The sequence below is a fragment of the Meles meles genome, chromosome 18 (assembly GCF_922984935.1).
Source record: "Meles meles chromosome 18, mMelMel3.1 paternal haplotype, whole genome shotgun sequence".
Classification (NCBI taxonomy): domain Eukaryota; kingdom Metazoa; phylum Chordata; class Mammalia; order Carnivora; family Mustelidae; genus Meles; species Meles meles.
In genome coordinates this window covers 44,643,762-44,670,636 of record NC_060083.1, presented here as the reverse complement: position 1 = coordinate 44,670,636, position 26,875 = coordinate 44,643,762, and the positions used below count along the sequence as shown (strand labels likewise).

The following is a 26,875-nucleotide window of genomic DNA, read 5'->3' as shown; positions in this document are numbered from 1 at the left end:
AGTACAATTGCCAAAACCAGGAACTGAGATGATAAACTACTTTTAACTTGTCTACAGACCTTATTCTAACATCATCAGTTATCTCACTGGATAATTCCATCAGAAATCCCACTTTTCCCCTTCTCCCTAACCAGGATTCAATCCAGAATCACACATTACATTTAATTGTCCTGTTTCCTTAGTCTCTTCCAGTCTAGAATAGTTCCTCCCTCCCTTCTTCTTTCTTCCTTCCTTCCTTGTCTGTCTTCCTTCCTTGTCTGTCTTCCTTCCTTGTCTGTCTTTCTTTCTGCTTTTATTTATTTGATGGAGAGAGAGAAAGAGAGGGAGCACAAGCAGGGGGAGTGGCAGGCAGAGGGAGAGGGAGAAGCAGACTCCGCACCAAGCAGGGCGCCAGACCTGGGGTTCCATCCCAGGACCCTGGGATAATGACCTAAGCCTGAGGCAGACGCTTAACCGACTGAGCCGCCCAGGTGCCCCCTCACTCTTTCTCTGTTTTTCATGACCATCATATTTTTTAAGATGCTGGCCAGTTATCTTGCAGATCACCTCTTATTTTGGATTTGTCTGATGATTCCTTATGGTTAAATTAAACTCATCACTAGTGATGTTAACTTTGACCACTTGCTTAAGGCGATGTCTGCCAGCTTTCTCTCCTGTAAAGTTACTATTTTTTTTTCTTTTGTAACTTATAGGTATCTTGTGAGGAGATACTTTAATACAAGGCTATTCATTTGAAACTAAGTGACTGGAAAAACTTTTGACAGAAATAAGGAAGCAAGGCGTAAATAAAGCAAGAAGGCTAATTTAGAGCTCGAAGACGGGTGTGTGGAGGTATGGGTAGGTGTCAGGGATCAGCATGAAGGGCTTCTGGGTTGGTTTCAAATGCTGAAGTGAAACATGGCTTGTCGCCAGCCTGTGAAGAGATGGTGCAACCTCTGGAGAGGGTCTCCAAGAAGATATCAGTAGCTCTGGGAGCCTCCCGGAGAGCCCACAGCGCCGCCTTGGAAACTCGGGCTCGGGCGGCATCACCTGGAACTCCCGAGTTCGGGGTATTGGCGCCAAATGACAGACGTGCGAAGAAAGAAGCCCAGGTGGCCCTACGGGCGGGGCGCGGGCGACTCAGTGCGCAGGCGCCGGGAGGTGGCGCGGGGCGGGGCTGCAGCGCGGGGGCGGGGCCGCGGCGCGCAGGCGTCCTAGCGGCGGGTCCCTGCGGCTCGGGATGGAGGGTGAGTGAGTAAACAAGCCCGGGCCGGGTGGTGGGGCCGGGCCTCCGCACCTCGCCACCCGAGGTCTGAGGGAAGGAGAAGCGAAGGGGTCAGAGAATTGGGAGGAAACGAAGGGGCACACTGCCTGCCTAGCCGGGGGTAGCGGGCCGCCCCCTCCCCGTCGGAGGGCTGGAGGAAAGGGGAAGACGAGACGAGCGAGCCCCCGGCGAGGACCTAGTCTGAGGCGGGGAGGGCGGGCGGTGTGTCCGGGAGGTGGAGCGGCGGGGGCGGGCCCGGGGATGGGGACTCCCGTTGGAGGGCGGAGTGGGCCGGGTGGGCGGGAGCCCCAGAGCGGAGAGGGCGCGGGTGGGCGGTGGCACCTGCGGGGGGCCCTTAGCTAGGTGGACTCCTAGGGACTTGGGGCTGTGCAGGGGGAGGGTTAGACGCGGGGGCTGTTTGTGATGACCTTGGGGTGGGGGGGTGTTGAGGAAGGGGTGGCAGTAAAAACTGGGCTGGGACCAAGGTGAGGCGAGAGAGGTTCCTAGGCGCAAAATGAAAGGGGAGCTCACTCTCGGGGTCCAGCGGGTGCAAAGTGCCTCTTCAGGTTCTGCGCGCTGGGCGCTTCGCACGCTTCTCCCCAGTGGCGGCCCCGAGTAGCAGGCTGGCTGCTTCTCTCTAAATTTGGTCTCGCGCCAATCCCTGCCCACCCCAGGACTCTTCTGGGGATCGAGGGATAGACAGGAAAGCGCCTTGAAGCAAAGGCAAGGTGCTGCATTTGGGACATGGCAGTCAGGCAGTCAGGAAATGCGGGACAAACTTACTTCTTACTGAAGACATTGTTTCGAAGGGGAAGGGATGTAGAAGGATGTTAGTGCCCCGGTGGAATATGGAGAGTGGGCTTTTGATAGGTGGCATGTAGGATTGTAAATGGGGTAGCTGGGTGTCGAGCCTAGCGATAGAGGGGCGCGGGTGAGCCGAGCCCGACGAACAACTGGGTGTGTGCAAAGACAGGCGTGGAAAGTGTGGTCTCTTCCTCCACGGTTACTGCTGTGATGTCTTTGAAGAGAAGTTCCACCCCCGGCGGAGCTTTTAAGTTTAGGAAACCGGCACTGAAGGAAGTTCCAGCCGGAGAAGGTGTTAACTCTATCATAGGTTTCTGTGTGAGAGTTTGTCTATTTTAAGCCTTGGAATCCCCAGGGCTGAGATGGTGTGGCAGTGATAAAAGAGATTACTTACTTAACACAGAAGATGGTGTATGTTCTGAGTTGAGTACTTTTTTTTTTTTTTTCTTTTAAGCACACTTAGAGGAAAGGACCATCTATACAAATGTAATAATACTGTTATGATGAGTGTGTGTCTCGTAGCCACTATGAATTAACTCTCTGGAGGAGAGCGTATTTGCCTGTTTTATTCACTGATATACCCTAAGCACGTAAAACAGGGCCAGGCACATGGTTAGGTGCTCAGTACATATTTGTGGAATAAAATAGTGGGTAGATCTATGGAACTTGGACTCCAGAAGTCTGGATCCTAGTTCTGCTACTAACAGGCAGAGTACTTTTAGACCAATCATGGAACTTGATGCTAAAGCACAGCCTTAAAACTCCCTGAAGTGGAAATGACCAATTCACTATGGTGTTACTTTTTTTTTTTTTTAAGATTTTTATTTATTTATTTGACATAGAGAGAGATCACAAGTAGGCAGAGAGGCAAGCAGAGAGAGAGGAGGAGGAAGCAGGCTCCCTACTGAGCAGAGGGCCCGATGCAGGGCTCCATACTAGGACCCTGAGATCATTCTCTGAGCCAAAGGCAGAGGCTTTAACCCGCTGAGCCACCCAGGCACCCCACTGTGGTGTTACTTTAATTCTCTTTGAAACAGCAATAGAATAAGGACCCCCGGATTAAACAATGAAATTTTACTCCCAAGAAGACTTTTGTGAGAAGGGGAAAAGTGAGAAAATGTGGTCAGACTTGTTTCCCTTACACTTAGTTGCCTTTGAACTAGCATGCCTTTTAAAAAACAATTTAAAATCAATTTTGTCTAATTCTTGAGATAAAAAGTGTAGTTTCCTTAGTCCCGTGGGTAACAGTTCCTGCCCTTGCTTTCTGCCTTATTGAAACATGTAATACTTCATTTATTAAGTGTATCTTTTTATTATCTTGGACTAAATGTAAAAAGTTTCTACTTGTTGACTAGCAACTTCCCCAAAAAGATTTGAGGCAACAACACTAAAAACACATTACATTTTCTACATACAGTAGTTAAAAACTAAAAAGAAAAGAGAAAAAACTATATGGAGAGAGGTGAAGAGAAGGATTAGAATTGAGTGGAGGTGGGGGGAGGTTTAAAAAGGAAAAACTACTCTTAGGGAATGCCTCCATTCCAGAAAGTCCCTAGTTTTTTGTTTGTTTGTTTGTTTGTTTTGTTTTGTTTTGTTTTCCTAATTTGTGCAAACGTAATATCTGAATATTGGTTCCTTCCTACCTCTTTACTCCATCAGCCTGTCATTTGGGACCTCAGTGCTCCAAACCTTAAAGTCATGAATGAATAGTTGGGGTTTAGTGCCTCTTGTGTGTTGCGTTCTCTGACACACTTGCCTTAATACTTTGATTTGAAATGGAATAACTAAAAAGTCTTTTTATTAAATGATAATGAGCAATCACTAAAGATTAGACTTTGTGCTAATGTAGTACAAAACCAGCAACGGTAAGGTTCTAGCCTGTTAAGGCACTGCTTTAGCTCTTCTAAGTCAGCATTATATATTCTGAGAGCCAGCACTTTCCTCTGGGTCTCCTAAAGACTAATCCTGCTTTGAATTTTATCACCATTGTCTCCAGTGCAAATGATCTGATTCTCTTAATCAAGCAATGGTAAAGTTAAAAATAAAAAATTAATGCTATAATTTTCTTTTAAATGGAAATTCAGGATCATAGCTTCCCATCAGTAAGGTTCTTTCTACATGCGGAGTGCCCAGAAGCTCAAACTAATAATAAATGTAAATACCTTGGAGACGTGGGAGGGTATAAATTAAGGATATACTTAAAAATCCTAATTGCAGGGTCTGTCAGACTGTGTACTTAGCCACAGAGTTGATGTTAATGGAACATTGATGAAATTGGTGATCACCAAAATGACTCAATTGTGTGTTTCTAGAGCTCTTTGCAGAGGTAGGTTCATCACTATGATTTGTGTTTCAACTCCAGCGTGAGCTGAAAAGGAAAGAATGAGATGGAAAATTTAAAAATATATAGTGCCATCTGCCTCTGAAGCCTTACTTAGCCTGCCGTTTGATAAAATCACTTGTTGTAAAGTAGTAAAGATATTGAATGTGCCTAAAGAGAAGCTCTTTGTGCAAAGGGGTCACTTTTTGTGGGTGGAAGAACTTCATAGTTTGGAACTTTTATATTCTGATCTTAACCTCTCTAAATTTAAGAATAGTGTTCCTTAAATGTTCTTATCTCCAAACATTACAATAAGGTTTTCCCATTTCCAGCTAGTGACAGACTATATTCCAGTTTTAGCCTTTGAAACATATTGAGATCCAATTTTCTGGGGAAAGATTTCCATTTTTACAAGCTTTCTTTTTTTGGTGGAGATTTGACATGTAAATAGGGTAGTTGTTTTTTTGTTTTTTTGTTTTTTTTTTTTAAGATTTATTTATTTTGTGTGTGGGGGGAGAGAATCTCAAGCAGACTCCCTTCTGAGCACAGAACCTGACACAGGTCTCAATCCCATAACCCTGAGATCACAACCTAGCTGAAATCAGGAGCCAGTCCCTTAACTAACTGAGCCATCCAGGAACCCCAGTAAGGTAGTTTTTGTTTCCAATGATCAATTAAAAAAAAAAAAAACAACCACTTAATTTTTTAGAACAGTTTTAAATTTACAAAAAATTATAAGGATAGTAGAAGGAGTTTCCATAGATTCCATATCCAGTTTCCCTTATTATCAACATCTTACATTAGCATACAGGTAACATTTTTTTTACAGTTAATGAACCAGTATTGATCATTCTACTACTCTTATTCATTGTGAAGTCACTTAAAGTTTTTTTTTCTTAAGATTTTATTTATTTATTTGAGAGCGAGATCATGAGCAGGGGAAGGGGGTAAAAGGAGAAGTAGACTCCCTACTGAGCAGGGAGCCCAATGTGGGACTAGATCCCAGGACCCTGGGATGATGACCTGAGCCGAAGGCAGATGCTTAACCTACTGAGCTGCCTGGGCACTCTCACTCAAATTTTTTTTAAAAGGTGGAATTGCCTACTGATCTAAAAAAAATATATTATTTATTTATTTATTTGTCAGAGAGAGAAAGAGGACAAACAGGGGGAGCAGCAGACAGAGGGAGAAGCAGGCTCCCTGCTGAGCAAGGAGCTGGATGTGGGACTTGATCTGAGGACCATGGAATCATGACTCAGGCTGCAGGCAGACGGTTAACTGACAGAACCTCCTGGGTGTCCTTGCCTACTGATTTTTAAAAAAAGATTTATTTATTTGAGAGAGAGAAAGCAGGGAGGAAGGGCAGAGGGAGCGAGTTTTAAGTGGATTCTGAACTGGGCATGGAACCCAGCGTGGGAATGGATCTCATGACCCTGAGATCACCAGCTGAGCTGAAACCAAGAGTTCGACATTTAACCCTACTGTACCACCCAGGCACCCCTGACTACTGATTTTTAATAGTAGAGGTCTCTAGAAAATTACTGGATTGATGTATCATCAAGAAAGACTTATTTTTTTTCTTTAGTCAGCTTTACTGAAGTGAAAATTTATATATGATAAATGCTCATTTTATGTATACAATTCAGCGAGTTTTCATAAATGTGCATAGTTATCTAACCATCACCACAGCCATGGTATAGAATACTTTCAGAGTCTCCAAAAAGTTACTTTATGCTTCTTTCCATGTACTCACTCTCCCCAGCCTCGGCTCCTGGCAAGCACTGATCTGCCTGTTGTCACTGTAGATTTGCCCTTTGTAAAATCATTCTAGTAGAATGCAGTGTAAGTGAAGTCATCTAGTACATAGTTTTTTGTGTGTGTCTGATTTTTTTCACTTAGCATAATGCTTTTCAGTTATATTGTGCATTTGTCGGAACAAGGAACTCCTCATTACCTTTTATTGCTGGGTAGTATTCCATCCTATGTATATACTGTAATTTGTATCTATTCAGCAATCCGTAGATGTTTGTGTTGCTTCTCCTTATTGGCTATTATGAATAAAGATGCTATGAACATTTGTGTAGAGGACATATATTTTCATTTTCCTTTATATATTTTATAATATATGTATTTTCATTTATTTTGGATAAATAATAGAAACTGTATGCCAAGTTGTATGGTAAGTATATATTTAACTTTATTTAAAAAAAAAAAAAGCTAGCAAACTGTTTTCCTAGGTGGCCCTACCATTTTGCACTCCCAGCAGCAAGGTATAAGGATTCCAGTTCCTCCACGTCCTCACCAATTATTGGTGTTATCAATCTTTTTAACTTCAGACATCCTCGTGGGTGTGTTGTAGTCCATCATTTTGGGGTTTTTTTTGCTTCGTTTTTTGTTCTGTTTTTTTAAGTTTAATTTATTTATTTGATAGAAACCCAGCGAGAGGGAACATAAGCAGGGGGAGTAGGAGAGGGAGAAACAGGCTTCCCGCAGAGCAGGGAGCTGGATGTGGGGCTCCACCTGGGATCATGACCTGAGCCAGAGGCAGATGCTTAACAACTAAGCCACCCGGGCACCCCCCCCTTTTTTTTAGGGAGAGAGGGCACACTGGTGAGGGGGCAGTCTTAAGCAGACTCCACACCCAGCACAGAGCCTGACTCCAGGCTTGATCTCACAACCCTGAGACTGTGACCTGAACTGAAATCCAGAGTCTGGTCACTTAACTGACTGGGCCACCCAGGTTCCCCATAATTTTTTTTTTTTAATTTGCACTTCCCTAATGATTAATACTGATGTTGAGTATCTTTTTGTGCAGGGGTTTGCCTTTCCTATATCTTTTTCTAGTGAAGTATCTGTTCATATCTTTTGCCAACCTTTTTTTTTTTTTTTTTAAAGATTTTATTTATTTATTTGACAGAGAGAGACCACAAGTAGGCAGGAGGCAGGCAGAGAGAGAGAGGAGGAAGCAGGCTCCCCGCAGAGCAGAGAGCCCGATGCGGGACTCGATCCCAGGACCCTGAGATCATGACCTGAGCCGAAGGCAGCGGCTCAATCCACTGAGCCACCCAGGCGCCCCTGCCAACCTTTTTTTTAAGGCTTTTATTTATTTATTTATTTGACAGAGAGAGAGAGATCACAAGTAGGCAGAGAGGCAGGCAGAGAGAGGAGGAAGCAGGCTCCCAGCTGAGCAGAGCGCCTGATGCTGGGCTCAATCCTAGGACCTGAGATCATGACCTGAGCCAAAGGCAGAAACTTAACCCACCTGAGCCACCCAGGCACCCCTTTTGCCAACTTTTTATTGGGTTATCTTATTATTAAGTTTTAGGAGATATATATATATATGTATGTGTGTGTGTGTGTGTATATATATATATACACACACAAGTTTATTCTTAAGTTTCTTGACCAAAGCAGCATATGTTTTGAAGTTTATTTTCAGTGTATAAGTGAGCATAACGAAAAGCTCTTAAGCACTGGCCTAGTAAAAAAAAACAAAAACAAGACAAAACAAACAAACAAAAAGTGCTGGCCTAGTACTTAACTGGGATGTAAATGACTGTTTTGCATATGTCAATAACTAAAGAATCCATCTAGTAGAAATATAAAGTATTTTTTATGTGCCCCTCCCTTTGCCCAAGATGAATGAACCCGTTTCTCCACATATGTTCTACTGAATGCTGAGTTTTTGTTTGTTTGTTTTTTAAATTGAAAAAAAAAAATCTTTGAAGTGATAGTTGTTGGTCATCATGCAGATGCTATGAGAACCCATCTTTACGGCGTGTTTCAGGTGTTTATTTAATACCTATCTCTTCCAAACAGTATGTCTTGTCTTCCTCATACACTCTGTGGGCATTGGCCAACTGCCAAATAAACCTTTAAAGACTTTGAAGACCCATTAAAAAGCCAAGCAAAATAAATATTGGCTCTTGGTCTCATGAGAATCAAATATCACATTAATTGTAAAAGGAGGAAGTGTGACTTATTTTACATTGTGATTGGTTAAAATTCAGTGGTGTTTTCATGTGTGTGTGTGTATACTCCTCTGGCCAAATAAAGCACTTGAGTAAAATTAGAAACGGCACCATTAATTATTGGACTATGTGTCCTTTTATCTCTTTTGACAGACTGTAGATCACATTTCAATTATAACTCCTTTCTTTAACAAAAATACTGATATTTTTCCGTGGCCATCTCTAAGAAATCTACACACACATACCCTAGGAGCTGTGGATTTTATTCTTTTCCATTATTTGATTCCCAGTTTTAAATGGACAGAGCAACCTGACATAAGCTTAGTATGGCAAAAGCAGAAATGTGCTCCTCCAGAAAATGGGAGAAGGATTGCAGTTCAAAACCATTTTTTAAGGGTGTCTGGGTGGCTCAGTCACTAAGTGTCTGCCTTCGGCTCATGATCCCAGAGTCCTGGGATCAAGCCCTGCATTGGGCTCCCTGCTCAGGGGGAAGCCTGCTTCTCTCTCTCCCACTCCCCTTGCTTGTGTTCCCTCTCTCACTATCTCTCTCTGTCAAATAAATAATTAAAATCTTTAAAAAAACTGGTTTTTTTAGGACGTTATAAAGTCTCACTGAATTATGATCTATAACATTGGGTCTCAATAGGGGTAACCTAAGGTTTCTGAGGGAGGTGGATTTGTCCTAGATTTGAACCATTTTTTCCTTTTCTGGAGCAGACTTTTTTTTTTAATTTTTTGGGGGAGCAGACTATTATTATGTTTGTTCAGAACAGGAATTATATGAGCAGTGTACTTAATATTACACGTGAGTGTGTTGTATGTACTTAAATAGTTTTATCATTAAAAAAAAAAAAAAAACCAAAACCCTCTTTTGGCCCCATTCCATGAGGAATGAGAAGTATTTAAAAGATGTAGGAGGAAGAAAGATGGTGCAACTTGTGGAAGGAAATTCAGATCTGTTTATTTTATTTTATTTTTTTTCTGGTAACCCAGCACTTTAGCAGTCTGGGATTCAGATTCTTTGATTATGCTGTTTTTGTTTAATCCCCTTCCCCCAGAGAGATAATATTTAACTCACAGGGAATTGTTTTTAAGAGCTCGAATCACTTGATTCAGTTAATAGTAAACACAGTGAGTCTGTCTGCTTCTTTGCTAGTCTTTCCTTCCTTTATCCTCTAAATTTAGCATTGAATTACCCCAATCCATTTGGTTCTTCAAATGAAACAATCAGGTATAGTCTCTTAGAGTCCGTGTGCATGAGATGTTATAATCATGTCTGTGACAGATATGAGACAGTGGGTTAAATTTTGCTGTTTTCTTGTCAGTGCTGTCATTTCTTATGGAGAAAAACAGGTAATTAAAAAATGCTTCTTTAGGGGCGCCTGGGTGGCTCAGTGGGTTAAAGCCTCTGCCGAAAGATCCTGGGGGTCCTGGGATCTCCCCTCTCTGTCGGGCTCTCTGCTCAGCAGGGAGCCTGCTTCCCTTTCTCTCTGCCTGCCTCTCTGCCTACTTGTGATCTCTCTCTCTCTTTGTCAAATAAATAAATAAAATCTTTAAAAAAAATGCTTCTTTAGAAGAAATATGTTCTTAAACTCCAAAGGAAAAAATTTTTCTCATAAAACTTAAAAAACAAGGCCTGAAACTGTAGTTTCTGTTTCAAATTTTGGCTTTTCGTAGCTTTTGTAATGTTTTCATTAACTTAAAATGCTAGTTGAAATGAATAGAACTAGTTCTCCAGGAAATCTCAGTAGTTAATACAGAATAAAAACATAACCTCTTGGATTTTACTGCATTTTTACATGTACTTAATATTTGTTCTTTATCTAAAACAATTGATGGGTCTGCTGGCTGAGCCTAGAAATTGGTTCAGAAAAGCAGAAACGTGACCTTGGTAATTGTGAGAATACATTTGCACACATGACTGGAAGGATAGAATCTAATAAAAGAAAAGACAAATGGCATCAAATGTGATTGGGGCCTGACTTACTTAGAAATAGTGGTAGCAGAAACTTCAAAGTCTTTGTAGTTCTGGGTGAGTATCCTACTGAGAGTATTAGGGTCTAAAAATATGCTCCATTGACTTAAAACCACTGTCTATTCTCTTTTGAACATTTGTTTTGCCTTTGTGTCTTGACATTCCTCTGAAGAACAGAAGGCACATTATAAAACCAGACACTTCCTGTTGCATTCTATGAGGTAGGTAGAATGTGTTACAGTAAGTACTTTTTTAGAACTTTGAACCTTAACTCAACAACCCCCCCCCCGCCCCTGCAAAAAAATGATTTGCCTGTTGTATTTCTTTGTGTCTTACTGTTGACTTGGAGATGAGATTATGCTGTTGTCATAGCCTACCCTTATTGCTAGGCATGTGGTGGGGTTCAGACAATTTGGCAGGTACAGTTTTGTAGTGTGGGTGGATCTTTCCATGAAGCTCTTTTTTTTTCCTGTTATAATTGCTCTATTTTATTGTTGGTTTCTGTTGTTAATCTCTTTGGATGCCTAATTCATAAATTAAACTCTACAGTTTCAAGCATCCACTGGGGGTGTTGGAACCTATCTCCTGTGGACAAGGAGGAAGACTGTACTTTGTTCTTTCTTCCATGGCAGGAGTCTTCTGTTTCGTATGCAAGTTATGCATGAAGCTCTTTTTTAATTAATTAATTTTTAAAAATATTTACTTATTTGAGAGAGAGAGCGTGGGAGGAAGGGGAGAGAGAGTGGGAGAGAGAAAGTCTCAAGCAGACTCTGGGTTAAGCGTGGAGCCCGATGTGGGGCTTGATCTTATAACCCTGAGATCATGACCTGAGCCAAAATCAAGAGTCAGTTGCTCAACCGACTGAGCTACCCAGGCACCCCTGAAGCACTTCGATATTAACTTGATCCCTGCTGAACATTTCTCTTAGTCAAGGTATTGAGTAGGCTTCCAAATTTCCAAGTAATCCAAATTCCTAAATATCCATGAGAGAACTTCCTGAGTGCTGAATTAAAAACAAGGGACCACAGGAGGACAGAGGCTGAGCTTTTTGGTGATCAGACCAGGAATTGCTTATGTGAAATCTTTTTTTTTTTTTTTTAATTGAAACCTTTTGTTGAGCTCACAGATTCGGGTTCTTTAAACACTGTTTTTATGAATAAATGCAGTGGGAATGGAAGCATGACTGACCACGTTTATTTGAGTTTGAGGAATTCTTCATCCCCAGGCAGTAAAATGCCTTTTCTCATGTCTGACTCTCTTAGATTACAGCAAAATGGATATGCCAAATCCCCCAACTTCCAAGTGCATCACTTACTGGAAAAGAAAAGTCAAATCTGAATACATGCGGCTCCGGCAACTGAAACGGCTTCAGGCAAACATGGGTGCCAAGGTAAAAAAAAAAAAAATAACTCCCCGGGGCTGTCTATTTTAATATATCCATCCACTGTGGCTGGCTTGGCTTTGGTCATCATGCCACCATTTTCTCCTTGGCTTTTCTAGGCTCTGTATGTGGCAAATTTTGCAAAGGTTCAAGAGAAAACCCAGATCCTCAATGAAGAATGGAAGAAGCTCCGTGTCCAACCTGTGCAGTTGATGAAGCCTGTGAGTGGGCATCCTTTTCTCAAAAAGGTACTTCTAGGCATCTAAGCTCAGCCTTCCTCGCTTCCTTGGGCTGAAGTTGTTTATTTGTTTGTTTTCTGTATTCGTGACTTATTAGAAAAGAAATAAAGATAATGGATACTGTTATTATAGTCAGCTTTCAATAACTAGCTTGGTAAATCTGTAGCTTAAAGAAAAGCCTATTATTCTCCTCAAATAGAGTATAACCATGAGTGGATTTTTTTTAAACAGAAAAACATAACATTTAGTGTCTACTTTCCTGGACTTTGTGTACAAGCTTCAAAACAACCTTGTTTTGCCTTGTTTGGCACATCTGGTACTTTGATATTGGAAAAGGAGTGCCCAGCGTAATGGACAGGAATATACTGATCAAAGGGATATTCCTTTGAATTTAGAATTTAAAATTTGAATTTGAATTTAAAATTGAATTTGAATTTAAAATTCATTCTACTTTCTCAAAGAGATAGTATTTTTAAAATATAAAAAGGAGGGGCACCTGGGTGCTCAGTTGGTTGAGAGTCTGCCTTCAGCTTGGGTCATGGTCCCGGGGTCCTGGGATCAAGCCCCGTATGGGGCTCCTACTTGTCAGAGTCTGCTTCTCCTTCTGCCCCCTACCCCTACACCCCAGCCCGTGCTCTCTGTCTCGCTTCTTCTCTCTCAAGTAAATAAATAAAATCTTTAAATAAAATAAAATATATAAAAAGTGTATAGTGTATTGAGAGCAATTTTCTTTTCCAAAGCAGACTATGACTACTTTTTATACTGCTTTGCTTCCCCCGTACTGTCTCCATCAGCTCTGGAGCTAAGTCGATGTCATCTGTGTTAAAGTTTAGGTTCTCAGGAAAACTTCATCTCCTAGGACTTTCAGAGGCTTTTTGCTGTTGTGGACAGCCCAAGGAGACCAGCAGTTTTTTTTGTTCTGTTTCTAATTTTTTTTTTTTAGATTTTTATTTATTTATTTGACAGAGAGAGAGATCACAAGTAGGCAGAGAGGCAGGCAGAGAGTGAGAGAGGAGGAAGCAGGCTCTCTGCCGAGCAGAGAGCCTGATGCAGGACTTGATCCCAGGACTCTGAGATCATGACCTGAGCTGAAGGCAGAGGCTTAACCCACTGAGCCACCGAGGCGCTCGAGACCAGCAGTTTTAAACTGAAATCAACACCAGCTGAGTGTGAGAGGCACAGTGCTGGAGTTTATAGATGCCACAAAGATAAGAGTTCCTGCTTTGCAGAGGTTTATAGTCCAGTGGATTTATAGTCCAGGAGCTGATTGTTACAAAGCTCTCAGCCTCTTAACTTGTAAGAATTAGAGTACTCCTGTGATCAGTTCAGAAGGAAACTGCAGTTCTCTCTTGGGTCGTGTGCTTGCCTTTCCCTTTCCATGTCTTTGCTTATATTTCAGTGTACCATAGAGAGCATTTTCCCAGGATTTGCAAGCCAACATATGCTAATGAGGTCTCTGAACACAGTTGCATTGGTTCCCATCATGTATTCCTGGTCCCCTCTCCAGCAGAACTTTATGGTATGTATTGAAAGCACTGGGGTAGTTGTGTAAACTGTATGATTTTCTTATGTTGGTATGCTGGCACTTCTCTTAGGATAAAGGTTGTTAGATTATACTTAACAAAGCTTGGTTATGCAGGGCAGACTGTTCTTGTAATATATTTACTCTAAATATGTGTGTGTATGTGTGTGTGTACGTGTATATATATATTTATATTGCACGTTTTTCTAACTTGTGCTCTCTGAAGTGTACTTCAAGGTTGATGCTGTTTCATTTTTGAATGAATGAGACTGGGCAAGACTCCAACTCTCCCATACTACTTTGGCCCAATTTTGTAACATGTGCTGTCAAATGCAGTCTAAATCAGACACTTGAGGCTTAAGCAGGTTTACATCTTTCTGCTGATGGAGCAATCCTTTCTGAATCCCCTAAAGGCAAGATGCTCTGAAAGCGCCTGAGATAACAGAGGTGCACCGGGATCTGTGAGCCTTTCATCTGCGCCTTTATGCTGATTCCTGCTAGGATTAGTTGTGGTCCTGATAATCAGTCCTCTCTAAATACTGCCCTTGCTTATCACCTGTGTGGTGACAGTTCTGCTGCCTGGAATAGGATGCAGGTTTACAAAAGGGAATCGTCTCTAAAATCTAAAATCAAGTAATTTTACTTGATACTCGGGGAATTAAGAATGACTGTGTTTTCTTCTGAACAACAACAATAGCAAAGATCCATTAGTATTGTTTCTTTAGCCAGGAAATGTTCATAGCTCATGCTGTAATTGACTTCAGGTTCCCACTGAGTGTAACTGACATGAGTCGTCATCATAGCTTTTTGGTATGATTATGGGAGGTCAGTACTTAGTCTGTATAATAGGATATCCAGAAAGTTTATGGTTGCTCAGTTTCCGTTCTAACTGTTGTAGTTATATTGCAGATTATACTCTTGGAAGCAGCCTTCCTTTTCATCTGTGTGTCTCCACTTATGAGAAGAATTAAAATTGAAGACTTTTTAGATTGTTGTTTAAGTGATATTTTTACCTATTTTACAATGATGTTTAGTAGATAAAATCAGATAATGGAATCACTGTGAGTAAGTGTGCTGTCAGATTCTAGATGTTGGTGGAAATATCACTGTTAGTAACAGGCTAACCATTTGGTAGTTGATATCCTCAAGTAGTTAAACTGACTTTCTTCCCTAAGAGTAGCATCACCCCCTCCCATTAGAGGTTTTGCTGGCAAAACAAAATGGCCAGTCTTTAAAAATGCAGGAAACTCTGTAACCAAAGGCGTTTTCAGGAAATTCAAGCAGCAAAAAAGGCCCAGCAAAGAGTCCATTAAACAAGAAAGAGGAAATGCATAGTGGATTTGTGGAATGAATCACATCTGGTTTGATTTCAGGTAGAAGATGAGACTGTTTTGTGCAATATTCCCTACATGGGAGATGAGGTGAAAGAAGAAGATGAGACTTTCATTGAGGAGCTGATCAATAACTACGATGGGAAAGTCCATGGGGAAGAAGGTAGTGGTGCTGGGTTCTTTGGGACAAAACTTTATTATTTTTTTTTAAGATTTTATTTATTTATTAGAGAGAGAGTGCATGAGAGAGAGCGCAGAGGGAGAAGCAGACTCCCCACTGAGCAGGGAGCCCGATGTAGGACTTGATGTCATGACCCGATCCAAAGGCAGACACTTAACTGAGTGAGCCACCCCAGTGCCCCGAGAAAACGTTATTAGAATGGTGTCCCCTCTTTGGTACATCATCATCTTGCTTTTATCTGCTGCCTCATGCATACCCGCTGAAGAATATTTCAATGTCATTACATGACTAGGAATAAAAATTTTATATTAAAAGTGTCCCTCATCAAATGTTATTTATTTATTTAAAGATTTATTTATTTTACAGAGAGAGAGGGAGCAGAGGGAGGGGCAGAAGGAGAAGGAGACAGTCCTAAGCTGAGTACAGAGCCCAAAGCAGGGCTTAATCCCACAGCCCCGAAATCATGACCTGATCCAAAATCAAGGGTCAGATAACTGTGCCACCCAGGTGCCCCCTCGGTTAAACTTTAAAAGGAGCAGGCAGCACTGGGTATTATGTTGCCACTGATGAATCACTAAATTTTACTCCTAAAACTAGTAATATACTATATGTTAACTAAATTGAATTTAAATAAATTGGGGAAAAACGGAGAAATGTAAATTTTTTTAAAAAGGAGTTGGAACATATATATATTTACTTACATATATAGTAATCATTTATGTATATAGGAATCAGTGGCTGGAGAGGAAGTTTAGTGCACAAAGAAGTATGGTCTTAGGAGTTTTCCATAAATCCATCCAGAGCCATTTTTTTCTTTCCCTTTCTCTGAGAATGGCAGTGAGCATAATCTCTGTCCTACTTTGATCCAGATATACCCTGGATCTCCAGAAATAATTTATAATATTCTGACTATTCTGAAAGTGAGTCATTTGGATTTATTTGTAGTTCTAGAAAAGGCTGCCAGTGTGTAAGAAGTGGGAAGATGGGAAGAGACTCCCCATGACTTTGCAAACCAATGGCCTCCGCAGCTGTTTGGACACTTGTGGGTACTGTTGAAAGTGCATTTTCTACCCACACTGCCGCCTAGTGTTCAAAGACTTTATCCTAGGTCGTAGTGTAACCCCATAGAGTATTTTAGGAAGACAATGCTGTCTTTTGATTCAAAGAAGTCACTACCAAGCCCTCAGCAGCAAAACCAATACGTTTTCATGTTATCATTCTTTCTCTGTTCCATTTGTATTGTCTGTGCACTTTTTTGAGACTTTGGACCATAAATACAGGTTGCTCTGTGACTGAGGAATGAACTGCCCTAGTAAGAATAAAGCCTATCTAACGGGATTTCCCAGTCTAGCCAGCTGAACTGTTGCCTTTGTAAAAGCCAATCAAATTATTGTAAATTTCCTGGTTGTTCATATAAAAATGTACATATGTTATCTATCTGGGCCTCAGGAGTGAATACAAGAAAACCTTCCTAGAAGGACTAATGGAGCTCATGCATCTAATCTTCATGTTCCAGAGATGATCCCCGGATCTGTCCTGATTAGTGATGCAGTTTTCCTGGAGTTGGTAGATGCTCTGAATCAATATTCAGATGAAGAGGAGGAAGGGCACAATGACACCTCAGATGGAAAGCAAGATGACAGCAAAGAAGACCTGCCAGTAACAAGAAAGAGAAAAAGACACACTCTTGAAGGTAAATATTCCATTTCGAAAGCGGCAGAGAAAGGGAAGGAGGGAGAAACAGAGAAGACTCTTGATTATTAAAGGCTGTTGGTGCTTCTCAACTGGTTCCCTTGAAAGGAAAACAAACTAGTGTGTTTGAGAAACATGAAAAGTTATGAAGAAGAAAATGTAATTATCCTATAATCTTACTACCAGGGAATAACCAGCATTAATATTTCCTTCTAGATCTAAGATATGTGTCTGTGTGGACACATACACATACAAGAATATATATATACACATACTAAAGTAAATATAATGCTGTATGCCAGCTATAACTCAGGGTTTCTAAAGTACGTGTATAAATCAACATGTTTACATGCATCCTCTGAAATGGGATCATCACACACACACACACACACACACTTTTATATCCCTTGTTATTTGATCTTCTGTCATAAGCATTTTTCCATGTTATTAATATTTAACTAACTTAGTATTTAATTATGCTCTGTGTTACTTAATTAGATGTCTGGGGACAGAGTGTCACGCTCCTGTTCTTCAGCATCAGCATTATGGTGGCACTCTTCAATATTCACATCTCCCCGTGAAAAACCCTGTGTTCTCCTCAGGTCTCTTTCTTGGACTGTGGGCTTTGTCATTAACGTGTACATGACTCTGATTTCCTTATTACTAGGAGCTTATTCAATAAGGCCAGGTAGCACTGACCTCCTTTATGTGTTCCTAAACAGTCAGTGGTTAGGTTAACACAGCTGCTCTAATCAAAATGCTGTGACAAAAGGGAAAAATGACCAAACAGCTTTGTTTGCCTACTCTGATTGTAGCACTCAGGAGTCTTTTGTCATTTCCAATTCAGGCAACAAAAAGAGTTCCAAGAAACAGTTCCCAAATGACATGATCTTCAGTGCAATTGCCTCGATGTTCCCTGAGAATGGTGTTCCAGATGACATGAAGGAGAGGTAGGGAAAGCTGTCCCACTCAGGCCAGGTAGAGTGCTCAGGCAAAACTTTTATTCAAGCCTAGTTTTGGTTCATAAAAAGCCTTGTAGGGGCGCCTGGGTGGCTCAGTGGGTTAAGCCTCTGCCTTCAGCTCAGGTCATGATCTCAGGGTCCTGGGATCGAGCCCCACTTCGGACTCTCTGCTCAGCAGGGAGCCTGCTTCCTTCTCTCTCTCTGCCTGCCTTTCTGCCTACTTGTGATCTCTCTCTCTGTGTCAAATAAATAAAATCTTTTAAAAAATGAAAATAAAAAATAAAAAGCCTTGTTTCTGGTAAGTACACTGTGATTTACTTGCACTTCTGATTGTTTCCTGCTTTTCTCTATACCTCTAAATGCCCATTCCCATTTCAAGGGTCACATTTGCTGGATTTTGAGTAAGTTTGGGCAGAGAACTTTTAAATTCTGCCATTTTTCTGGAGAGTTACTCCAGCACCATACGTACCAAATCTTTCCTTGTCTTTACTTTCAGACATATGCCTAGCCCAGACAATTGCAATGACATACCCACTCTTATACACCCTTCTGTCCTCAACGAGACCCATAAAAAACCCATCTTCCCTTGGCAGGCTGTACCTGGATGACTGTCAGTGTTCAATCTGTACTTTCTCAGTGAAGATATTTCCTTGGAAATAGTTCTCTCTCTCTCTTTAAAAAAAAAAAAAAAAAAAAGATTTATTTATTTATTTGACAGAGAGAGAGCGAGCGAGAGATCGATCACAAGTAGGGCAGCAGGCAGAGAGTGAAGGGGAAGCAGGCTCCCCATTAAACAGAGAGCCTGATGCGGGCCTTGATTCCAGGACCCTGAGATCATGGCCTGAACCGAAGCAGAGGCTTAACCCACCGAGCCACCCAGGTGCCCCTCTCTCTCTCTTTTTTATTTTATTTTATTATTTATTTGTTTATTTTAAAATTATTTATTTATTTGACGTCACAGGTAGGCAAAGAGGAAGGCAGAGAGAGAGGAAGGGAAGCAGGCTCCCTGCCGAGCAAAGAGCCAGATGCGAGGCTCAATCCCAGGACACTGGGATTATGGCCTGAGCTGAAGGCAGAGGCTTTAACCCACTGAGCCATCCAGGCGCCCTTATTTTATTTTATTTTATTTTATTATTTAACAGAGAGAAAGAGCACAGGCAGGGGGAGCAGGAGGCAGAGGGAGAAACAGACAACTCAGGGCTTGATCCCAGGACTCTGGGATCATGACCTGAGCCAAAGGCAGACACTTAACCAACTGAGCCACCCAGGCGCCCCTCTTATCTCTCTTTTTAAAAATAGGTATCGAGAGCTAACGGAGATGTCAGATCCCAATGCACTTCCCCCTCAGTGCACACCCAACATTGACGGCCCCAATGCCAAGTCCGTGCAACGGGAGCAGTCTCTGCACTCCTTCCACACACTGTTTTGTCGACGCTGCTTCAAATATGACTGCTTCCTTCACCGTGAGTGGGGCAACTCTGAAATGCTCTCCTGTTCTCCATCCCCAAACTCCATTTCCTTCTGTTTATTTCAGTTAATCACACAGAGTTCCTGGCTTCTGATCTGATGATGGTTTTACAAAGGGCCAGTTCGATATTCACTTGTTCAGTTGTCGTGTGATGTGCTTTGCATGCTCAGGAGTCAGGACAGAATAACCAGCAACCTAAGTGCCCCTGAGTACCCATTAGCTTTGAGAGGATTGTTGATGTCAGAAATGATTAAATTTTATGCACCCTGATGGTGCATTTCTGTGCACCTGATGGTTTATATCTAAATTTTCCCACAGTGGCTCCCTAATTTGGTTTTGTTCTTCCCCATCCTATCAAGTGGCTGGACCATTGGGAACAGGACAGTTTTGTGTTTTCCAGCTTTTCACGCCACCCCTAATGTATATAAACGCAAGAACAAAGAGATCAAGATTGAACCAGAACCATGTGGCACAGATTGCTTCCTTTTGCTGGTATGTTTTCCTTTTTTTTTTTTTTTAATTTTATTATTTAAGTAATCTCGACACCCAACCTGAGGTTCAAACTCATGACCCCAAGATCAAGAGTCACATGTTCCTCTGACTGAGCCAGCCTGGTGTGCCTTGCTGATATATTCTTGAACTGTTTTGCCATTGTTAACGCTGTTGAAAATTTAGCAGGAAATGGTCCTTCCGTTTTCTGCTGCTGGGAATACAAACCAAATGAGCCAATACGTAGCAGTCCGTGGGTCATAAAGCACAGATAAAACACAACTTCTGCTCTTTTTTTTTTTTTAACTTTATTTATCCATTTAGAAAGAACATGAGCAAGGTGAGGGGCAGGGGATCTCAACTAGAGTCCACACTAAGCATAGACCCTGACATGGGGCTCAATTTCATGACCCTGAGCCAAAATCAAGAGTTGGGCCCTTAACCAACTGAGGCCCCCAGGGGCCCTGTGACTTCTGCTCTTCAGGAACTCCCAGATACTAAGGACTGTGAGGTTAATCTTATGGAGCGAGAGGTTAATGGAGCGAGGAGTGCGTGTTTGTGGCAGCATTTTCTTTGCTGTCTTCCTTTAAATGCATATAAACGTAAGAAAAATAACACATGAAAGGACTGATGTCTCGTAAGGTAAACAACCAGATGCCAGGTGGACCCTTCCCTGATGGACAGACTTCATGCAGCAGCGTAAATTCTCCTGTGTTCGTGTGGGAAGGCAGTAGCTTAGAACTAGAAAGGAATACTTTCACTTGGGCTAGCCAAAGACACGGTTTTGCTTTCTGCACCATACAGTGAGGGTATGTAAAGAATAAAATACCTTGATAAAATTTCTGCTACCAAATAAAATCATACAGCCAAGTGCCTTTGGGACCATCTTTAGTGGGGTAATAGAAGAAAAGATGGTAGAAAGGGCCACGGGATATATATCTGGAAAATGAGTCATGTGATAATAGCAAAAGAACAAATAGACTTTGTTTTATTGATTTTCTCCCTGATATGTTCCGGCTCCTTCTTGTGTGCCAAGTACCGTGCTGGCCCTTATTATATATTTTCTTACTTTCATGTTTACAACAACATCCTCAGGTGGAGAAACTGTGGGTATTTCGTCCAAAATTTGTTAATGTGCCAGTGGTGGGGCAATAATGAAATTCAAGCTCTGGTCTAACTCCACAAGCCATGCGTATTAAATTACTCCACACTTGGGGTGCCTGGGTGGCTCAGCCAGTTAAGAGTCTGCCTTCACCTCAAGTCATGATCCCAGCGTCCCAGGATCGAGCCCCACATCAGGCTCCCTGCTCAGCAGGAAGCCTTCTTCTCCCTCTCTCTTTGCCCCTCCCCCTACATGTGTGCTCTCTCTCACTCACTCTCTCAAATAAATAAAAATCTTCAAAAAAATTGACAAATGACACTATGTTATATCGACATAGCAGCATTTAGATGGTGTCCCTCTCACAGCGGTTACCCTGGGACCCTGTACGTACGTGCTTCACAAAGTGTCCCAAATATATGCCTCTGTGTGTGTGTTTCACATACAGAAATGTCTGGGCAGTCTTTCTTTTATTGCTTTTTAGAAGTCAGTCCATATTCAGCTATAATGCCCAACTGTTTCCCCACACACATTTTATTAAGAACATTCTCAATCATGCAAAGAAGGTGAAAGATACCTTTGTCTTGAATTTAAAGACATTTTTCCCATATTTGCTTTGTCCCTCTATTTATTTATGCATGTGTTTTGCTGAGCCATTTGAAAATGAGTCGCGGACATTGAATACTTAATTGCAAAGTATTTCAGCATGTGCTTCCTAAAAATAAAGACATTCTCTTATATAACCACGTTATCACACCTGAGAAAACTCACAAGAGTTTCATCATATCATCTGTCCGTTCCATATTCATTCCATATTTAAATTTTTTCAGCTGTACCAAGAGCAGCTGGGTTTGGGGTTTTCTCTAAACCAAGGTCACCCAGCCGTACATGCTGTTGGGTTATTACCTCTTTTCAGTCTCCTTTAATCTCAAATCATCACACCATTTTTTTTTCTTTTTGAAAAATCCAGGCTCATTGTCTTGTAGGATACTGTCCCATATTCTGGATTTGTTTGTGGTTTTCTCCTAGTGTTATGTAACTTGTTTCTCTACCCCCTATTTCCATGAGCTAAAATTAGCTCTGCAGGCTTAATGATGTTCAAATAGCTGTTAAGTGCCGCTGTGTGTGCACATGGTAGCACGGGCACATGATGTCGGATTCAATTAACTTGAAAAATTCTCTTTTTAGAATTTCCTTTAAGGCCTATAGGATATTAATCTGGATATCCTTAGTAATAGCAAACATGTATCCTTTACATGTAGATTTGGTTTTCAGAAACAGCTAGAAGTGTTTGGGAACCAAGTCTGAGGAGAAGAAAGATGATCAAGCTGAATGATAATTATGATAGGTCTTCTTTTTTTTTTTAAATAAAGCATAGCTATGAAGTAATGAAGTAGTCCTTCCAAGTTTAATATACTGATCTGGAGGGAAGTTCTAGGAGTAAGTAGTGATATTGTACAAATTGAAGGACTACATATTTTATTATTGAAACATAAGCAATGCAGTAGAATAAAAAGAGCAATGTGGCCTGGGGACAGGGATTCCTGATTCTTGTTCCTATTCTGGAACAATGAGCTATATACTAATATATGATATGTATAGATGGTATAATATGTTAGTATCTATACTATATACATAACATTTATTATATTAGTACTATACTGTATATTGTATACTATATAGTATATTCTATTAGTGTATATACTAATACATGGTATATATAGTATAGGAGAAGCTGGTCCCTTCCCCTCTCTGAATCTCTGTATATTCCTTCATATACAGGAGAACGTGTTATCAAATTCTGTATAGCTGACATGCAAATGAGTTTTAGATACAGCGCACTGGAAAGTTGAAGATGCATATATTCTATCTTTTTTTTAAATTATAGGACAGCTTTTTTGTGGAGAGGTATAAATTTATAAATTTTGGAATTTTTTTTAAGTAGACTTCACACCCCACGTGGAGCCCAGTGTGGGGCTTGAACTCACAACCATGAGATCAAGACCTGAGCTGAGATCAAGAGTCAGATGCTCACCTAACTGAGCCACCCAGGCCCCCCTGGAATGTTTGTTAAACAGCTTTTACATGGTCACACTGCCATGGTACAGAGCAAGAAAAAGACAGTACCATTGCCTGTAAGCACAGGTGTGGAAGAAGGTGGTTTGTGAGGATGGGCTCAGGATGGTGACTCTGGGCCTGTTCCCATTTCCCACCTGTACTGTGTCCGCTGCAGGAAGGAGCAAAGGAGTACGCCATGCTTCACAACCCTCGCTCCAAGTGCTCCGGTCGCCGCCGGCGAAGGCACCACATGGTCAGTGCTTCCTGCTCCAATACTTCAGCCTCTACTGTGGCCGAGACTAAAGAAGGGGACAGTGACAGGGATACAGGCAATGACTGGGCCTCCAGTTCTTCAGGTACACGGAACAGAAAGCGATCTTTTCTTTCCACACAAGGCCTCTGGTAAATGCAGGATCAGTGCCTAACACTTAAAAGTTACTATGTTTTAAAAATGGTTCGTTCTTTCTTTAGCTTCTGCTATGGGCAGTAGAGACAGGATATTTTGGTTCCTAAAAGTAGCATGAGATCCTTTAGAGTCTGTGGCAAACTCCTGATAACTGCATTCTCTCTTTTCTTGTTTCTCTTATCTCGTCCTCTCTTAGAGGCCAACTCTCGCTGTCAGACCCCCACGAAGCAGAAGGCTAGTCCGGCCCCACCTCAGCTCTGTGTAGTGGAGGCACCCTCGGAGCCTGTGGAATGGACTGGGGCTGAGGAATCCCTTTTTCGAGTCTTTCATGGCACCTACTTCAACAACTTCTGCTCAATAGCCAGACTCCTGGGCACTAAGACATGCAAGCAGGTACTACCAGAGAAGAGCAGGGACACGCGGGGCCCTCCTTTCATCCCCTGCTCTGTCAGTCCTTTTGCCATCTTGTGTTGCTGCCCGTCTCAAGGGGGTGCTTGAGGGGGTGCTTCTGGGCCACAAGGTGGGTTCCCCAAACATGGGACCTTCTGCAGATGCCAGGCCTCACAGCGCGTGGGGACCTGCTCTCCTCCTCGCTGAATTCTTATTTCTTCCTCTAGCCACTATCTGACTCTCCTAGATGTTTCCACACTCTTTTAGCTTTTTTTGGTCTGTGTTGTTTTTGGTTCCTACTTTTCTTTCTAAACGTGCACCCCTTTCCCAGAAGGGGCTCCCAAGTCTTTCAGGGGACCTTCTTATCTGGCGCGCTCCTTCTTCAGCAGCTGCCACTCCCATCCCCTCCGTCAGTCTTCTCAGTTGCTTTTTCCTCCAGATGGTCTCTCGCTAGCTCTTCCGATTGCCACCCCCCATAGCTGGGCCTGGACTGCACCTTTCTCACTCATGCTGTCGCCGGAAGCACAGTCTGGTAGCAGCTGCTGATGCTGTGGAGGCAGTGGGACCTGATGTCCCAGTGTCCCTCTGTCTCTTCCCGACTGCAGTGAGAGGACAGACTGAAGAGCAGGGACAGGGAGTCACCGGGTGTTAGGGCCGGTCTGGGCAACAGGAAAGAAACACCAGAACTGTGCCATGCTGCTCAGCTCCCTGACTTCTGGAGGAGTCTCTCTGGCCTCCTCATGATGCCTCTCCTTGGAACAAGCAATAGAACCATAAGAAGTGCCCTTTGCTTTCATTTTGGAGCTCACACCTATTTCCTTGAGGCCCAGGTTCTTAAACTAAACATCTGCAGAATCATGTGTAGCACAATTCTGTGTGTATTTTCCCAAGAAGAATATTTGTATTTTTCACAGAATCTCAAGAGGGTCCATAGCCAAAAAGGAAAAGAAAAAGCCGAAAACGGATGTTAGAAGCCGCTCCTGAAATAGACAAAGCTCTGCCCTCTTCATACCAGCAGGGGGAGCTAGTGGTTAGCCAAGTGGTGCTGCTTGTGTCTTCTCTTTCACTCAATTACACGAAGTACCCAAAGTCGTCTTTCTTTTCTTTTTCTTTTTTTAAGATTTTATTTATTTATATGACAGACAGAGATCACAAGTAGGCAGAGGGGCAGGCAGAGAGAGAGGAGGAAGCAGGCTCCCCGCTGAGCAGAGAGCCCGATGCGGGGCTCGATCCCAGGACCCTGGGAACATGACCTGAGCTGAAAGGCAGAGGCTTTAACCCACTGAGCCACCCAGGCGCCCCCAAAGTTGCCTTTCTTAAGAAGAGACAGGTAGTGTTTGTCAGAATCATCCCACTCAAGGCTTAGTGGGCAAAGCTGTCAATGAAAGCTACTGACCAGGAAAGTTGTAACTGTGCTCAGTACTTCTCTTTTCTAGAGTCAGGCTAGGTAGTTAATTAACTCTGGGGCTACTGATGCCATATCCCAGTGCCACTCTGTCTCTCCCTGAGTGAAGAGATGCTCAGTCAGCCACCTTGGAGCTCTCCAGAATGCTCCCACGCCCAGCCCCTGGTTGGCTCACTTATCTGACCACCTGGCTCAAGAAGGAGTGACAGGTCCCTTTGGATTTCTCTTCCAGGTCTTTCAGTTTGCAGTCAAAGAATCACTTATCCTGAAGCTGCCAACAGATGAGCTCATGAACCCGTCGCAGAAAAAGAAAAGAAAGCACAGGCAAGGGTCGGACAAAGGGCTTTCTGTTCCCTGTGCTCTGACCTCCCCTTGGACTCCCCAGCCGCCTCCCTCTTGAGTGTAGCATTGCACAACTAAAGGGCCAGCCTTCTCCGTGCTCCTTGTGGGTCTGTGCCTTGGACCAGCCCTTCTCCCGTACCTAGATGTTGTGGACCAGGAGATAAGTGTCTGCTTTCCCTTTGAGCTCCTGGCCGGTGGGACCAGAACTGGCCTCATGGCTCCACCCTGATGCCATTTCTCCTCGTTGGGTGGTTAGTGACCACTGTTCGCACTTCTCAACTCTGACCAGAGTTTCTTCTTTTGGCACTTGGATTGTTTTTCTAAGTTGCATAATAACACTGTCTTTTAGATAGCTTTTGCTTAGGGTTGGAAGGGTTGGTTTGTTTTTTTTTTTTGTTTGTTTGTTTTTTTAATTCAACATTCTGCTTGCCTCGCTTCCCTAATGGCTGTCACCTACGGAAGGAAGGAACGGACACCAGTTCTGGATAGAGAAGGAAGTTCCCGTAGCTTCTGCACCCTCTCAGTTCCTTCACTCAGCAGATTCCTAAAAAGTCTTCCCACCTCCCCATCCTGCAGTTCCCCCACATTCCCCTCCTTCCCCAAAGGGAAGGAGGGAGTGGAGGAGGAGAGGGAGAAACAATAGCATTATAACAGACACAGAGGGTAGGGTTTTGTGTTTGTTTTTTAGGCATCTTTGTTGTTTATATTTAAATCTCAAAGCTAGAGCAGCTGGACTCCAGATGGACTCCAGCAACCTCCAGCAGGGTAGAGGCCTCCCGTGAAGGGCCTGGGGGAGGTGCTCCGCAGTCATCACACCAGAGTCCCTCAGAGCAGGTCCCGTCGTTATTTACTCAAATCTGCAGAGTTCCCCGGAGCCGTGACCCAGGCCCATCCGTCTCTCTTTTTCAGGTTGTGGGCTGCACACTGCAGGAAAATTCAGCTGAAGAAAGGTAAGTGGCAGCAGAGTGCTCTCGGGCAGTTCAGCCTGGGGTCGCAGCGCTGTGGTCCCCCGCCCGCCCCACCTGCAGCTGCACTCCTGGACCCTGCACCGCTTCCGCAGGCTGCAGAATTGTCTGCAGCAGCTGAGAACAGCTCAGCTTCTCACTGCAGCTGAGAACACCTCTCTGAAGGCAGAGTTGTAAGCCCTGTGGCCTCTGACTTGCATAGTGAGCTCTTTGCCAGGTTCCAGCCTTCGTTTACTGTTCAGAATGGCTCTCCTGCAGTCCCGGGCCATTTCCACACTCTCCCCACAAAGAAATCCCCCCATGGCAGCTGCCAAACAAATATCGTCTGACTGCTTCTCACTTCAGGTGCTAAATGCGCGTCCAAGACGGTGGCCAGGGCAGCCTCCCCTCGTGCGGGCCATTGGACAGTTGGGCGTGAGGACAGCTGGGGGCGTGGGCACAGCGGTGTTGTGGTTTGTTCTTCTCTCCCCTAGATAACTCCTCCACCCAAGTGTACAACTACCAGCCCTGCGACCATCCAGACCGCCCCTGTGACAGCACCTGCCCCTGCATCATGACGCAGAATTTCTGTGAGAAGTTCTGCCAGTGCAACCCGGACTGTAAGAGTTCTCTGCTTTCCCCGGTAGTCCTCC

The 26,875-nt window shown here is 42.9% G+C and overlaps 1 protein-coding gene across 2 annotated transcripts in view; it reads left to right on the top strand.

Annotated features, from left to right (window-relative positions):
• Positions 1-1,178: 1,178 nt before the first annotated feature.
• Positions 1,179-26,875, top strand: part of EZH1 (enhancer of zeste 1 polycomb repressive complex 2 subunit) — a 31,619-nt gene continuing 5,922 nt past the window's right edge. The window contains exons 1-15 of one of the 2 annotated variants that reach the window (XM_045984093.1): positions 1,179-1,226; positions 10,491-10,534; positions 11,576-11,703; positions 11,814-11,942; positions 13,333-13,452; positions 14,829-14,949; positions 16,484-16,660; positions 17,507-17,609; positions 18,921-19,084; positions 19,490-19,581; positions 22,911-23,091; positions 23,338-23,534; positions 25,169-25,266; positions 26,188-26,228; positions 26,717-26,842. In XM_045984093.1, the coding sequence (XP_045840049.1) occupies positions 11,587-11,703; positions 11,814-11,942; positions 13,333-13,452; positions 14,829-14,949; positions 16,484-16,660; positions 17,507-17,609; positions 18,921-19,084; positions 19,490-19,581; positions 22,911-23,091; positions 23,338-23,534; positions 25,169-25,266; positions 26,188-26,228; positions 26,717-26,842 (1,666 nt within the window). In that variant the 5' untranslated portion in view covers positions 1,179-1,226; positions 10,491-10,534; positions 11,576-11,586. Of the gene's footprint in view, positions 1,227-8,809; positions 9,570-10,490; positions 10,535-11,575; positions 11,704-11,813; positions 11,943-13,332; positions 13,453-14,828; positions 14,950-16,483; positions 16,661-17,506; positions 17,610-18,920; positions 19,085-19,489; positions 19,582-22,910; positions 23,092-23,337; positions 23,535-25,168; positions 25,267-26,187; positions 26,229-26,716; positions 26,843-26,875 lie in introns of those variants that run through there. The other variant, XM_045984094.1, reaches the window with a different exon arrangement.